Source organism: Balaenoptera physalus, assembly GCF_965194825.1.
Source record: "Balaenoptera physalus genome assembly, chromosome: 10".
Lineage (NCBI taxonomy): Eukaryota > Metazoa > Chordata > Mammalia > Artiodactyla > Balaenopteridae > Balaenoptera > Balaenoptera physalus.
Genome location: NC_138889.1, coordinates 25,782,600 through 25,797,001, shown reverse-complemented (window position 1 = coordinate 25,797,001; position 14,402 = coordinate 25,782,600). Strand labels below are relative to the sequence as shown.

General features: G+C 39.5%; 1 protein-coding gene and 1 long non-coding RNA gene across 5 annotated transcripts in view; both read right to left on the bottom strand.

Moving 5' to 3' along the window:
* Positions 1–14,402, bottom strand: part of LOC309636388 — a 472,824-nt gene that overhangs the window by 135,001 nt on the left and 323,421 nt on the right. The gene's annotated exons all lie outside the window — the stretch shown is intronic.
* LOC309636366 (uncharacterized protein) overlaps positions 899–14,402 on the bottom strand; it is a 91,729-nt gene continuing 78,225 nt past the window's right edge. For 3 of the 4 annotated variants that reach the window (XM_082409544.1, XM_082409543.1, XM_082409545.1), the window contains exons 5-6: positions 3,445–3,527; positions 899–2,001 (exon numbers count right to left, since the gene is read on the bottom strand). In XM_082409544.1, the coding sequence (XP_082265670.1) occupies positions 1,889–2,001; positions 3,445–3,527 (196 nt within the window). In that variant the 3' untranslated portion in view covers positions 899–1,888. Of the gene's footprint in view, positions 2,002–3,444; positions 3,528–4,941; positions 5,017–14,402 lie in introns of all 4 variants that reach the window. The other variant, XR_014249983.1, reaches the window with a different exon arrangement.

Here is a 14,402-nt window from a genome sequence, read left to right as displayed (position 1 = left end):
GTTAAAGAAGTTGTGGTATGTGTGTGTGTGTGTGTGTGTGTGTGTGTATGTATGTATATATATACTCATACACACACATACACACACACACACACATGCACACATAATGGAACACTATGCAGCCATAAAAAAAGAATGAAATTTTGCCATTTTCAGCAACATGGATGGACTTGGAGGGCATTATACTAAGTGAAATAAGTCAAACAGAGAAAGATAAATACTGTATGATATCACCTATATGTGGAATCTAAAAAATACAACACACGTGAATATAACATAAAAGAAGCAGACTCACAGATATAGAGAATAAAGTAGTGGTTACCAGTGGAAGGGGAGGGGCGATATAGTGGTTGGGAGTGGGAGGTACAAACTATTGGGTGTAAGATAGGCTCAAGGATGTATTGTACAACACAGGGAATATAGCCAATATTTTGTAATAACTGTAAATGGAAAGTAACCTTTAAAAATTGTATAAAATTTTTTTTAAAAGTGTTGAGAGTAGAGTAGAGAAGTCATTTGGCCTGTGGTCGGGTTGGCCAAGGTTCTGTGAACCTCACCGAAACTACCCAGAAAGGAGCAGGGAGGATGGGAGGAAGGGAGGGAGGGAGGGGGAAAAGGGGAGGGAGGGAGGGAGGGGGGAGGGAGGGGAGATGGGAATGATCTATTTCTTGATTGTGGTAATTGTTACACAGACATAAATTTATCAAAGCTCATCAATACCTATACTTAAAATGGATTTGCATTTTGTTGCATGCAAATTATACCTAAGTAAAGTTGATTTTTAAAAAAATTAACTTTCTAGGGAGCCTCTTCTGACTACCCATATAGATTTGAGCACCACTTCCACAGCCCTTCCAGTGGTCCCCACGTCTTTGTTATAGCATGACTCATGCTGCTCTGATTATCAGCTTAGCTGTCTGTCTCCCACACTATTTTGTGAGCCTCTGGAAGGCAAGAACTATGTTCCATTCAACCTTTGTACCCAGAATAACTGGTGCAGGGCTCAATATATAGTAGACAATTTAGTTTTAGCTCTGTAAACTGGAAATTTCATGCATAAGGTTAGAATAAATATAAGTAGCATAAATTAAGGAGATTTTCAAAACCTGAAGCTAGAGTAATTGAAATATCACAACTCACTTCTCCCCACTCCTCCAAGAATGGGCCAACATCTTGGGAATGGCTTTAGCTTCCTAAGGTCATGGAATATGAGGATAAAGTAACTTCACTTTGATTTTAAGGGGTAAAGAGATTTCAGTTGATAGCTGGGTAAGAAGTTCAAAACAGAATTTAGTTCAAGGCAAAGGAGTGGAATCCAGAAGCGAAAAACTGACTTTGTATGAATGAAAACAGAAAGCTTCTTGGAAGAGGCAATGTCTGAGCTGGAATATAAAAACAGTTTTTGGTGTTTTATTTGGAAGAGGCAACTTAAGTGCTAGAATAAAACCCCAGAACAGAGAGGAGAAAAGGGAATTCCAGGTATTGAGACCAGAGGGCAAATAAGTAATTCAATTAATTAATTAATTTTAAAATGGCACAGCGTGGATGGGAAACTACCAACAGTTTGGTACTTCTGGAGGGTCAAGTGCAAGGAAGGATGTGAAAGAGGAACACAGAGAAATTAGCTCGAGGCATCTGATGTCTGTGCAGCAGGCGAGAGCCTTGGGAATTCCTCAGGGTCAGGATCGTAGCAAAGGCTCAGCTGTGAGAAGGCGTGTCCAGTCCTCTGGTGTTCTTTCTTTCTGTCTGGCAGGAGACCCGGACCTGCTTTGGAGAAGGGCCAGTGGCTCCCAGGCTCCCTCCCAACATCACAGCATCATTCAGGGTTCTCAATGGTGCTCTCCAGCTGAGCACAGTAGCCAGGGATGGTCTGGGCCTCATCTCACGACTATTTTCCTGGTAGTATCAGCTTGCCAACTGCCTTGAAATATTTGAAGAGAATGCCCTTTTGCTGAGTTTTGTCATATGTCCATGTTGCCAGACTGAGTTTCAAATCTTTTTCTAAAGAAAAAAAAAGAAAAAAAGAAAAAAGAAAACTTTCCCCCTAATAAAAAGTATATAAAATCTCAATATACAAAAAAAGGTAAGATTGCAGCAGCTTTGTTGAATCCAGGTGGAGGGTCCTAGAGTTCAGGCCCCCAAAACCTACCCTCTCCCTTTCCTCCTCCATTTTTACAAGGTCCCTGGGAACACCTCCAGAGGACTCCAGGGCTCTAAGGGGCACAGTCGAAAACCATCCGACAGAGATGACCTCTGGGACAAACGGTCTGTGTTTTCCTGGTCCCCAGGACCTGGAGCCGGGGGATGCTCAGGATGCCCATTATTAAGAGCAACTGTGGTTTATCTGGCTTCTCAGGCTGCACATTCATCCTCATCTTTGTCTTTCTCCCCGTGCTTCCTAAGTGGGAAGGAAACTTTCCTTGGTCCATATCTACTCCTCTCTCCCTACACATTGTGGTTCCCTCCTTCCTTATGGAAGTCTTACCATTTTCAGTTTGTTTTATACTCAAGCCCTCTCCCTCACCCCAGCTGTCCTCTGTCACCCAGCAGGCTTTAGGATTCTCCTTGATCCCTTGTTATTTGGAACCCTCCACTGGAGAGCCTGGGTGGTGGATGTGTTTGCCCCCGAAAGGTCCTAGTGCAGTAAAGGTAGGCACTGGCGGGGTGAGCCCGGCACAGGTGGGTGGGAGAGATTGCCCCAAGTGAGCCTGGAGACTGGGGACACATTGGCCCCATCTCGTAAGCAGGGGACAGTTTGGAGCTCAGCCTCTTGTTCTAGTGAGAGAAAAGTCTGTTCCTCCAAGACCCTGCCTTCCCGAACCTGAGGCCCCAAGGATCACATAGGAAAGAGTTAAGTGAGCCACATGGTTATTTGTAAGGGATTTGCTTTTTTCATTTCTTCTTGTATGAAACTCAAATTGAAATTTTAGTCCTCCTCCCTAAAGCTCATCATTTCTGTGTTTATTTTTTCCTTCTTTACACATAATAACACCATATGTTGGGATAAGTGATACAAGGGTATGAGTCTTACTGCACGAATTCAGGTATGCAAGATATTCACACTGTTTTATTCTCTTTAAATCTGACTTTACTGGACTCCTGCCCCAAACACTGGCTGGCAGGAAATTCAGTCCTGGTCATTATTGCTGTTCCCTCCCTGGCCTCCGGGATCTCCCAGAGACTCCCCAGGGTCTCAGGGGTCCTAAGCACCTATCACAGGCTTTGCTTCTGATCCTTAGAAAACTTCTCCTCTCCCTAAATCTAGCACCTGTACTCCTAGGGTCCCCTAGACCCCTCCTTAAGACTCCAGACTTAGTCCCAGTTATCTCTCCCCTCTACTATTATATCTTTCTGGACAAAAAATTAAAATAGGGACTGTTTGTTAAAAGTTCACCAAAGCCAAGGCATGTGCCCTTCACTCACTGCATTACCTCGTTTACTCACCACAATGGCCCCAGGCACTCCCAGGTTGGAACAGGAGTATTAGAGTATCGTCTCCTTCATTAGGTAGAGGTGGAAATGGAGGCCTGGAGAGAAGAAATAACAGGCTAAAGGCCATGCTGAGCACCTGGAGGGCCTGCCTTCCCACGACCGCACACCACCTTCACCAGCCTCACTCTGCCCTTTGATTTAAGGCCACATCACCCTCTTCTCCTCAACATCCCTCAGAATCCAAGGGATGCTTTCTCTTGCTGTAGGTCAATCCAAGATGCCTTCCCAGGACCCCAGGGCATTTTGCTGTAAGCATGGTACCTTCTCTGCTTCTCTCTCTTCTTTCCCTTCAGTCCATCCCCACTTTCTGCTGAGTCCCTTCCCAGACCCAGCGCCCACTTACTCCCAGCCTGCGCCACCTGACTGTAATGCCAAGCCCCGCTTATCCTCCAAGACATTTCTCTGCCACCATTCAAGCTACACATTTCCTCCTTCAAAAAGTGTTTCCAAATCTGCCTGATGGAGCAGACAGCTTGCCCAGCGGGGCCAGGCTCTTCTGCATATGAACACCTGAACCCTAAGTTGTAGAGTTTGGGAAACATGTTAAATCAAAAATTCTAACCATCTTGCTTCACAGAAAGGGAAATCAGCTGAAGCTCGGAGAAGGGACGTGATCCAGCCAGGGAAGGTCAAGCAGGACGGAACCCATGTCTGCACGCACACCTTGGCGGCCTCACTTTCCACACCTTCTTGCTGGCCTTGGGGAGGGTACCTCTATCTCTACTTCCCCTTGGGGCATTTAGCCAAGGATCCAAGGACCAGCAGTGTCCCCAGGACCTGGAAACTAGATGACAAATCAGACACCCCACACCAGTTCCCCTTCACCATTAAACACCCAAGTAGCCAGATATAATTAAATATCAAATTAGCTCAGTTGCTTCTGGGTGACAGTTCAGAAGAGAAAAAAACAAAAAAGCTTCGTAACAAATTTGTAGAAGTTCTAAAATTGGAATTGGTGCACAATATCAAACTAATAACATTTCAGCTAATCTCAGAGACAAAATCAGCACAAATTCTAGATGAAGCTGCTATAAGATTGACACACATATAATTTATTTGACAAGCATAGACTTTTTAAAAAGAGAAAACCACTATTAAATGTTACCAAAATCACTTTCAATTCGGAGTATGACAGCCCACTCATCACTTTTGAGTCGCCAGCCTCCCAGGGCCCAGGCACTTGCTCCCTCGGGCCCCCAAATCTCACCCCTCCTGCAACCCCTCCCTCCTCTTCCCTGACACTCCTCCCCCATCTTCCAAACCAAGTACAGGGTGTACTTCGTTCTCCCTCCTGAGATTCAGCAATGGATAGAATAATCATAGTACTTACCAGTCATTGTATCCCTACACAGTGCTGTACATCTTGTTTAATCCTCACAGCAACACTATGTGTTAGGTTCTTTTGTTATTTTATAAATGAGGAAACCTAGGCCTACAGAGGATACACACCTGCCAAGGTTCCTCACTGAGCAGTGGAAGCCTTTGGATTCCAGGGTCTCTGGTCTGATTCACTTCCCCTAACACCTGCTCCACATGGGTGGATGAAGGAGGATCACATGAGGCAATGCATGTAACAAGTCTGGCACATATTGGCACTTCATATATGTCAGTTCCCTTCCTGCTTCTGATTGATGTATGTATCAGAATATATGTAGCTTGTTCTCTTTCCCACTACACTGCCTTTATTTTCTCTATTAGAGATATATCCCTTTGAGGTTTTAAGGAAGAGGGTTTTAATGATGCCAGGGATTTGTGCTTTCAACATCACTGCTAACTTATCAAATATTTTGAAATAATTACCAGAATTTAACTTCTCTCTTTTGTCCATTCTCTAGTTTCCTCTGGTCACTATGAATGCAAACACAATCTATCAATATTTTGTGAACAGATTTAGGATTCAGGATCCAGGAAGACAAATATTTGTGAAGATGGAATTCCATGTATGGGGAGCGGTGACCTTGGTGGGGACAACTCGGTTAGCCCAACCCCTGAAGGACTCTAAGGATACCTGGGCCTTACCAGGGAAAGCCTCTGAATAAAGAAGAAGGTTAGGCCAGATTGGGTCATCATTAAAGTCCATTCATCCACCTTTACCATGGACCCATATGCTCCAAAAGCCTAATGCAGAAGTTCATGGGCTCTGGAAGGGAACTGCCCCTGACATGGCTATCAGCATTACCTGGGCAAGTGACACAACTTCTCCAAGTTTCCTCATCCGTAAAACTGGGACAATAATAACACCTACATCACAGGATTATTGTAAAAATGAAATGGAATGATTCATTTAAGCGCTTAGCACTGTGCCTGGTACACTATGCTCTGTGAACTCCAGCTTTGGTTGTCATTAGTAGTAATAGTATCCATAGCTGTTGTAATCGTAGTGGTCGTAGGAAAGACATATTCACAGCAGGGACTGTCTCAACTACACAAACAAGAAACACAACAACTCAGATTCATCCTGAGCTATGCTTTCAATTTGAATTGATCAATTAGCTTTCTGATATACCTTTAATTCATAATTTCATCCCACCTTTTACTCCTCAAAAGAATTTAAGACATTACAACTGTTAAATTAGAGGGAGAAAGTTGGAAATCATGTTGCAAAAGGAGAGAGGAGAAACTGGAAGCAATCTCACCTTCAATTCTGACCTTCCTCGTAGCCAGTACGAAAGGGAAGCCAGGTGGGTTGTGACATACTCACTATCTGATGTTTTGGACGTATCAGTTGAGTGTGAATCCAGATTAGCAAAGTTATTTTTCTTAGAATTTGCTGTATAGCAGTTGCTACTGACAGAAAGTGATTTCATCAGCTATCTTTGTATTGAACATGTCTATCTTCCCCCACTGCTCTGCAAATTCCTTTGGAGGAGTAGCTGCTTTGTATTCACATTTGTATCTTCTAAGCATACTCCCTGTCTTCAGTAGGTGCTTTAAAATTTTTTGAACAATAAAATATTGTATATAAATTCCTTAGCCCTCAGCCTGGTAACTTGATTGGTCTTTGCACAAAGCCACAAGCAAAATTTGAGTCCAGGTCTTTCCAATCCTGAAATCCTATACTCTTTTCTAATACTCTACTGTTCTAGTTATCTATTTCTATATTACAAACTACACCAAAATCTACTTGCTTCCAGATAACAATATAGTATCTTGCACAGCTCTGTCGGTTACATGGGCTCAGCTGGGCTGTTCTTGCTCAGGATTTTTCTTGAAATTTCAGTCAGATATGACTAGGGTTAAAGTTGTCGAAAGATACTTCAGTCTCCTGTGTGGGGTCTGGGTCGGTACAGCTGGAATAGCTGCGGCTTGTCAGGCACCACTTTCTGTACGTAACCTCTTTGCATGGCTAGCTTGGGCTTCCTCACAGCATGGTGGTATCCAGGATAGTCAGATTGCTTACACATTGCCTGGTTTATTCCAGAGTGAGCATTCCAAGAGACCAAAGAAGAAGCTGCAATGCTTCTGACTTAGACATCACATAGAAACACTTCTGTTGTATGATATTAGTCAAAGCACTCACAGGTTCACACGGATTCAAGAGATGAAGGAATATACTTTACCTTTTAATAGGAGAAGACTTACCTGTTTCCAAGATTTAAGCTACAGTAATCTACACTGTACACTGTTCTCAAGACAAAGTTACAGTAAGCAAGACAGTCTGGTATTGGTGTTGGAATATACAAAGAAATCAACAGAACAGAATACAGAGTCCAGGGCTTCCCTGGTGGCGCAGTGGTTGAGAATCTGCCTGCTAATGCAGGGGACACGTGTTCAAGCCCTGGTCTGGGAAGATCCCACATGCCGCGGAGCAACTAGGCCCGTGAGCCACAACTACTGAGCCTGCGCGTCTGGAGCCTGTGCTCCGCAACAAGAGAGGCCACGATAGTGAGAGGCTCGTGCACCGCGATGAAGAGTGCCCCCGCTTGCCGCAACTAGAGAAAGCCCTAGCACAGAAATGAAGACCCAACATAGCAATCAATCAATCAATCTATAAATAAATAAATAAATCTTAAAAAAAAAAAGAATACAGAGTCCAGAAATAGACCCATATATTTACATTTAATTGATCTTTGACAAAGGTTCAAGACAAGCACAGTCTTTTCAACAAATGATACTGGAACTACTGGTTATTCTTATAGAAATATATTTATATTTTATATTTATATATAAATATAAATATTTCAGTATTATAAATATATTATATATTACATAAATTTAATTTGAGATGGATCATAGACTTAAATATAAAAGGTAAAACTATAAAGCTTCTAAAGGAAAACACAGGGCAACATTTTTGTGATCTTGTTATAGGTAGATTTCTTAGACAAGACTTAAAAGTAATACCATAAAGGAAAAATTTGATAAACTTTACTTTCTCCATTAAGAAAATGTAAAAGCAAGCCACTGATTGAAAGAAAACATATATACACACACACACACACACACACACACACACATACATATATATCTCTAGTAATCATATGAGGGGAAGTGTTCAACATCATTAGTAGCCAGGGATATGCAAATTAAAACCCCAGTGAGATACCATTGCACACCTACTAGGATGGCAAAAATTAAAAAGATTGACAATGTAAAATATTGACAAGGATGTGAAGACACATGTATTGCTAGTGGGAATATAAAATAGGTATAAAATGATTCAAAGTTAAATATACACCTGTCCTATGACCTAGAAATTCCACTTTCAAGCATTTATCCAATAGATACAAAAATATGTGCTAACAAAAACACTTGTAGAGGAAAGTTAATAGCAGTTTTACTCATAATAGCTCCAAACTGGGAGCAACCCAAATGCCCATCAATATGAGAATGGATAAAAAAATTGTGTTATAGTCATACAGTGGGATATTGTTCAGCAATAAAAACAAACTACCAATACACGTTAAACATGAATAAATCTCAAAAACATTATGTCAAGTGAAAGTAACTAGACACAAGAGTACTATTCAAGTGAAGTTCAAGAACAAGCAAAATTATGTTGATAAAAAAAATTTTTTAAGTTGCAGATAATATGGGGTGGGAGTGAGGAGACTGCTGGTAAGAGACATGAGGGAACTGTCTGGGGTGATGGAAATGTTCTCTATATTGATTAGGTGGAGATCACATGGGTGTAAACTGTTGTAAAAATTTCATGGAATTGTAAACTTTAGATTACAGTGTATTTTTTTTTAATTGTACCTTCAAAAACCTATTCAAAAACAGGCAAGAAAATAAGAAACTCAAAAGGAAGATCAGGCAGGGAAATAGAAAGCATATGGTAAGATAGTAGATTTAAACCCAAATCCAGCAACCACTATATTACATGTAAATATGCCAGATGCTCCAATTAAGAGACAAAGATTTGTCAGACAGGATTTTTAAAATTCCAGCGATTTGTTGTTCATAAAAAACACATTTAAAACATAAGTTACAGAAAGGTTGAAAGTAAAGGATGAGAAAAAATAACCTATGCAAATTTTAACCAAAGAGAAGCTAGTGGAGCTGTATTATTATTATCAGTCAATGTGAACTTTAAGACTAACAAAATTGCTAGGGAAAAAGAAACCACTTCATAATGATCAGGGTTTCAATTCATCAGGTAGAAAATAGAAATTCTAAATATATAGAATTTATATATTTATAAATATATAACTGGCCTCAAAATATTTAAAGCAACAATTAAGAGGAAAAATAGATAAATCACATAGTCGAAGATTTTAACTCACTTCTTTAAGTAATTGATCGAAAAGCAGCCCAGAAAATCAGTAAGAATATGAGACATTTTAACACATAAAGTGTAGATTTAACCTAATGGACAAATAGAATACTGTACCCCAAGCTGAAGAATACAAATAGTTTTCCAGTGTTTGTGAAACATTTGCAAAACTGATCATATGTTGGGCCACAAAACAAGTCTCAATAAACTTTAAAAATTGAAATTGTGAATACATACTTTGACAACAGAGGAATTAAGCTAGAAATCAATTGTTAAAAGATAACAAAACTTTCAGTATGTACCTTTAAAATATACTTTCAAATAATTCATAGTTCAAAAATTAATCAACCAAATTAGAAAATATTAATTGCAAGATAAGAATATGACATACTAAAATAGAATGCAGCGAAAGAAATGCTTAAAGGGAAATTTATACTTTAAATGCATTTGTTAGAAGTAAGAAAGAATTTTTTAAAATCAGTGATGTAATTAATCATTCCAACAGGTTAGAAACAAACCTCAGCAAATTAAAACCTAAGAAAGTAAGAGGAAGAAAATGACAACACAAGATAAGGGCAGAAATTAATGAAATAAAAACAAACTAAAATGGAGAGGGAAAATCAGAGCCAAAAGCTGGTTCTTGGAAAAGAGTTATAAATTTGATAAATCCTTGACAAAGCTGATTAAGAAAAAAAGAAAGAGCAGGTACAAATGTCAGGAATGAGGAAGACATCCTTACATTTTATACAAACATTAAAGCGACGGTAAGAGGATATTCTGAGTAGCTTTATGCCAGTGTTTGAAAATTTGATTAAATGGACAAAGTCCTAGGAGAAACTCAACTTATCAAAATTGACACAGAAAAAAGTTGAAAATATAATTACATAATTATTTAAGAAATTAATCAATTGAAAATCTCCTCCAAAGAAAATGTTCCTAGACCCAAGTAGCTTCACTAGTGAATTCTGCTAAATGTTTAAGAATGAAAAAAAAAAAAGCCAATCCTATTTAATTCTTCCAGAGAATAAAGAAAAGGCAATGGTTGCCAACTTATTTTATGATGCCAACATAATCTTAATACAAAACTTGACAAGAACATGATGAAAAGGAAAACTATAGGACAATTGCACTCAGAACACAGAAGCAAAAATCCTAAACAAAAGATTAGCAAATGGAATCAGCAATGTATAAAAGAATAATGCATCAGATCAAACTGAATTTATTCTGGGAAAGCAAGATTAGTTTAACATTGAAACTTCAATCAACCTAGTTCACAATGACAGAACAAAGAGAATATCTGTAGGATTATTTTAATAGATAAAGAAAAAGCAATAAAATTCAGCATCCATTCTTCATCAAAATAAACAAGAATCACTTAGCAAAGTGGGAATAGAAGAGAACTCATTAGCCTGATAAAGTAAATCTATGACAAGCCTATAACAAACATCAAACTTAATGATGAAATGTTGAAAGCTTTCCCTTTGAAATAGAGAATGAAATATTTGAACAACACAATTAGCCAGGTAACAGCATCCCTTGCCAATATGGACTGAAGGTCCTAGCTAGAACAGTGAGGCTAGAAAAAAAAAACATAGAAATTAGAAAGGAAGAAATAAGACTTTTTTGTGTATCTAGAAAATCATTAAAGAACCTACAAATTTCTTAGCAAGTTTATAGATACAAGGTCAATATACAAAAATCAATTGATTTCTATCTAGCAAAAGGAGGAAGTCAGAAAATTTTTAAGAAATTTAAAGATTCCCATTTACAATATCTTTAAAAGAATTATCTATCTAGGAATAAATCTAACAAAAGTTGTGCAAGATATTTATGCAGAAACCTCTGAAATATTATAGGATGAAATAAAAGGAGACCTTAAATAAATAAACAAATAAATGAGGGAGTCATGAAGTAGAAGACTCCACATTATAAAGATATCAGTTCTTTACAAATTTATGTGAAGAATCAGGGGAAACCCAATCAAAATTACAAGTTTTTTTTTTTGTGGATCTTGACAAGCTGATTTTAAAATTTATAGGAAATAGGAAAGATTAAGACAGTTGTAGAAAAAAAAACAAGGTGGGAAGAATTGCTCTGCCATAAAGCAAGACTCATAAAACCACACTAGTTAATAACAGTGAGGAATTGATACAGGAACAAAGAAATAGACCAATGGAATAGAAGAGCTCTCTAGTCCAAAACCAGACCCACAATTAGGTACTTCACCTTTGACAAAGGTGTCATGGCAGAGGGGAAAAAGATGTTTTTTCAAGAAATAATTTCCCATATCAACTGGATTTGGGAAAACATTTAAACTTGACCCCTACTTCACATTGTACATCAATAAATCATTATTAAGATGATATAAAAGACATAAATCTTACATCTGAAACAAGAAACTACAAGGCTCTTGAAGAAAATATAGAATATTTTCATAACCTTGTGGTAGGAAAAGACATCTTACTAGAACAAGACACGAAAAAGGCACTAAGAATAAAGGAAAAGACTGATGAATTGGACAACATTAAATTACGAACTTCTGTTCATCAAAAGATACAAGTAAGAAAGTGAAAAAGCAAGCACATGGCGGAAAAGATTTCACAACACACATAACTGGCAAAGGCCTCATATCCACAGTATAAGAAGACGTCTTACAAATCAGTAAGGAGAAGACGGACAACTTGAAAAAATGGGAAAGAATCACCAATAAGAACGTCACAAAAAGAATATTCAATTGCCCAGCAAATATATGAAGAGGGAGTCAACTTCATTAGTAATCAGTGAAATGGAAAAATGAGCAAATCAGAGTATAGTCATACAGAACAGCACCCAGAATGTCTAAAATTAAAAGAAGTAACCACCATAAGTATTGGCAAAGAAGTAGAGCAAGGGAATCCTCGTACAGTACTGGTGGGAATGAAAATTGTTATAATCCCTAGGTAGAACAGTTTGGCATATCTACTAAAACTAAGCATACATATACTCTATGACCCAGCAATTCCACAAGGACATCAAGAGATGTGGTCAATAACGGTTATAACAGTTTTGTTTGCAGTAGCCCCAAACTAGAAACAACTATTGGTGGTATTTTCATACAAGGGAAATTGATACAGCAATGAAAATAAATGAACTCCAGCCACAATATGTACAAATCTCCGAAACATAATGTTGATCAAAACAAGCCTGACACAAAATGTATACAGTATGACTTCATTTTTTGACTCTAAAAACTATATAGTACTAAGAGCTGCCTGATTGGGTGATAAAAATTTTTAAATGCAAGTGAATGATTACCACAAAAATCTGGCTAGTGGTCATCTCTGGGGGGACAAGAGGGAGGTGATCTGGAGGAGAACCGAGGTGGCTTCTGGGACATTGTTCCATTTTTATTTGGGTGATGGTTTTGTGGATTTTTGCTTTGTGATAATTAAGCTGTACATTTTTGTTTTAAGTCACTTCCTATGTGTGTGTTACATTCAACAATACCTAGAAAGGAAACAAAAAAGAGATGGGATTGGTGACACAGACCCAAGGGACCCCAGGGAGATTGCCTTCTGGGTAGACAATAATCCATTTGTTTTTGCTGTTTAGACTGAGTGGTGTCCCAAAGAACAAAAGGAATATAACATAAAAATTTTGTGTCAGGGTCCACTCAGGCAAAAGTGTAGGTTGTTATGTAAATGAGATGTAAAACTAGCTGGGTCTGCTTTATTTCAGAGTGACTGGGCCGGTGATGGGCTAAACACAAAACTTTATTTTGAGAGCCGCTGCCTGAGAAACCAGAGTCAGAGTTGCAGAGAAGGTGTTCATGGTTTGGGAAGATCTGGTGGTAGATGAGACTCATGAACATGGTGGCCTCCGTACAGCCCAGACCCAGCGCTCCAGCCAAGGGAGTTTCCTGAGGGCAGAGCAACTGGGAGCTCCAGGAAAGCTGAAGAAGGAGGTGCCTGAAGCCCTTGTGTAGACACTGGGAACATAATGACTCCTCCTTCCATTGCAGGGGGAGCCAGAGGGATCCCTAAGGGGCATCTGTGCCTGCAAAGTTTGCCCAGAGTCCCCATGTGTGGTGGTTAATTTCATGTGTCAACTTGACAGGCCACAGTGTTCCCAGATTAAACATTATTACTGGGTGTGTCTGCGAGGATGTTTCTGGACGAGATTAGCATCTGAATCAGTGGACTCAGGCAGATTGCCCTCCCTAGTACGGATGGGCATCATCTCATTCTGATAGAACAAAAGACAGAAGAAGGAAGAATTTGCCCCTTTTCCCATCTCCCTATTGAGCTGGGACAACTTATGCCATCGTTTCCAGCCCTTGGACTGGGGTTTACTCTATCAGCTGCCCTGGTTTTCAGGCCTTTGGGCTCAGACTGAATTATACTTTCCTGGAACTCCAGCTTGCAGCCTGCAAATCATGAGACTTCTCGGCCTCCATAATCACAGGAGCCAATTCCTCATAATAAAACTCCTTTTATAAATGTCCCACTGGTTCTGTCTCTCTGAAGAACCCTGACTTAGACACCCTGTCTCCAGAATATTCTGCCTGCTTGCTGTCAGTTGTCCCTCTCTCCTTTCTCTGTGTTCCTCTCTCCAAACATTCTCCCAGGGAAGCTGTGCTCTGTTTAATTAGAACCTGGGTCCAGACCCTCGCACCATGCTGTCTTTGGGACTAGACAGACTCCTGGGTGTGTGACTCTAGCAGCCGCTGAGGGCTCAGTTTTATCTGGCATGGGAGTGGCATTTGGCACTGGTGAGGGGACTTCTGGATGAAATGAATCCCCCAGCTGAGTCTGGTGGAGAAGATACTGCCTTTAAGGTTATTCTGATCTGGGTTTAAAGCCAAGCTTGGCTGCTGCCTGGCCGTGAGCTGTGTCACTTTGGCAAATTCCTAAGAATGTGTGAGTTTTAAACGACATTGCATAGAAAGCACTTGACACAAAGCCTGACGCATAAAAAGTACTCAGTAAATGCTATTGTTTTATTACTGGTTTGTTATCATCATAAGAATTACTATTATTATACTTATCTTTATTAAAATGATATCTTATTGATAGTAACTAATAATAGTTATTTTATTATTATTTCCGTGAGTTTCTTTTTCTTTTCTTTTTTGGCCGTGCCACGCCACATGTAGGCTCTTAGTCCCCCCACCAGGGAACAAACCCACATCCCCTGCAGTGGAAGTGTGCAGTCT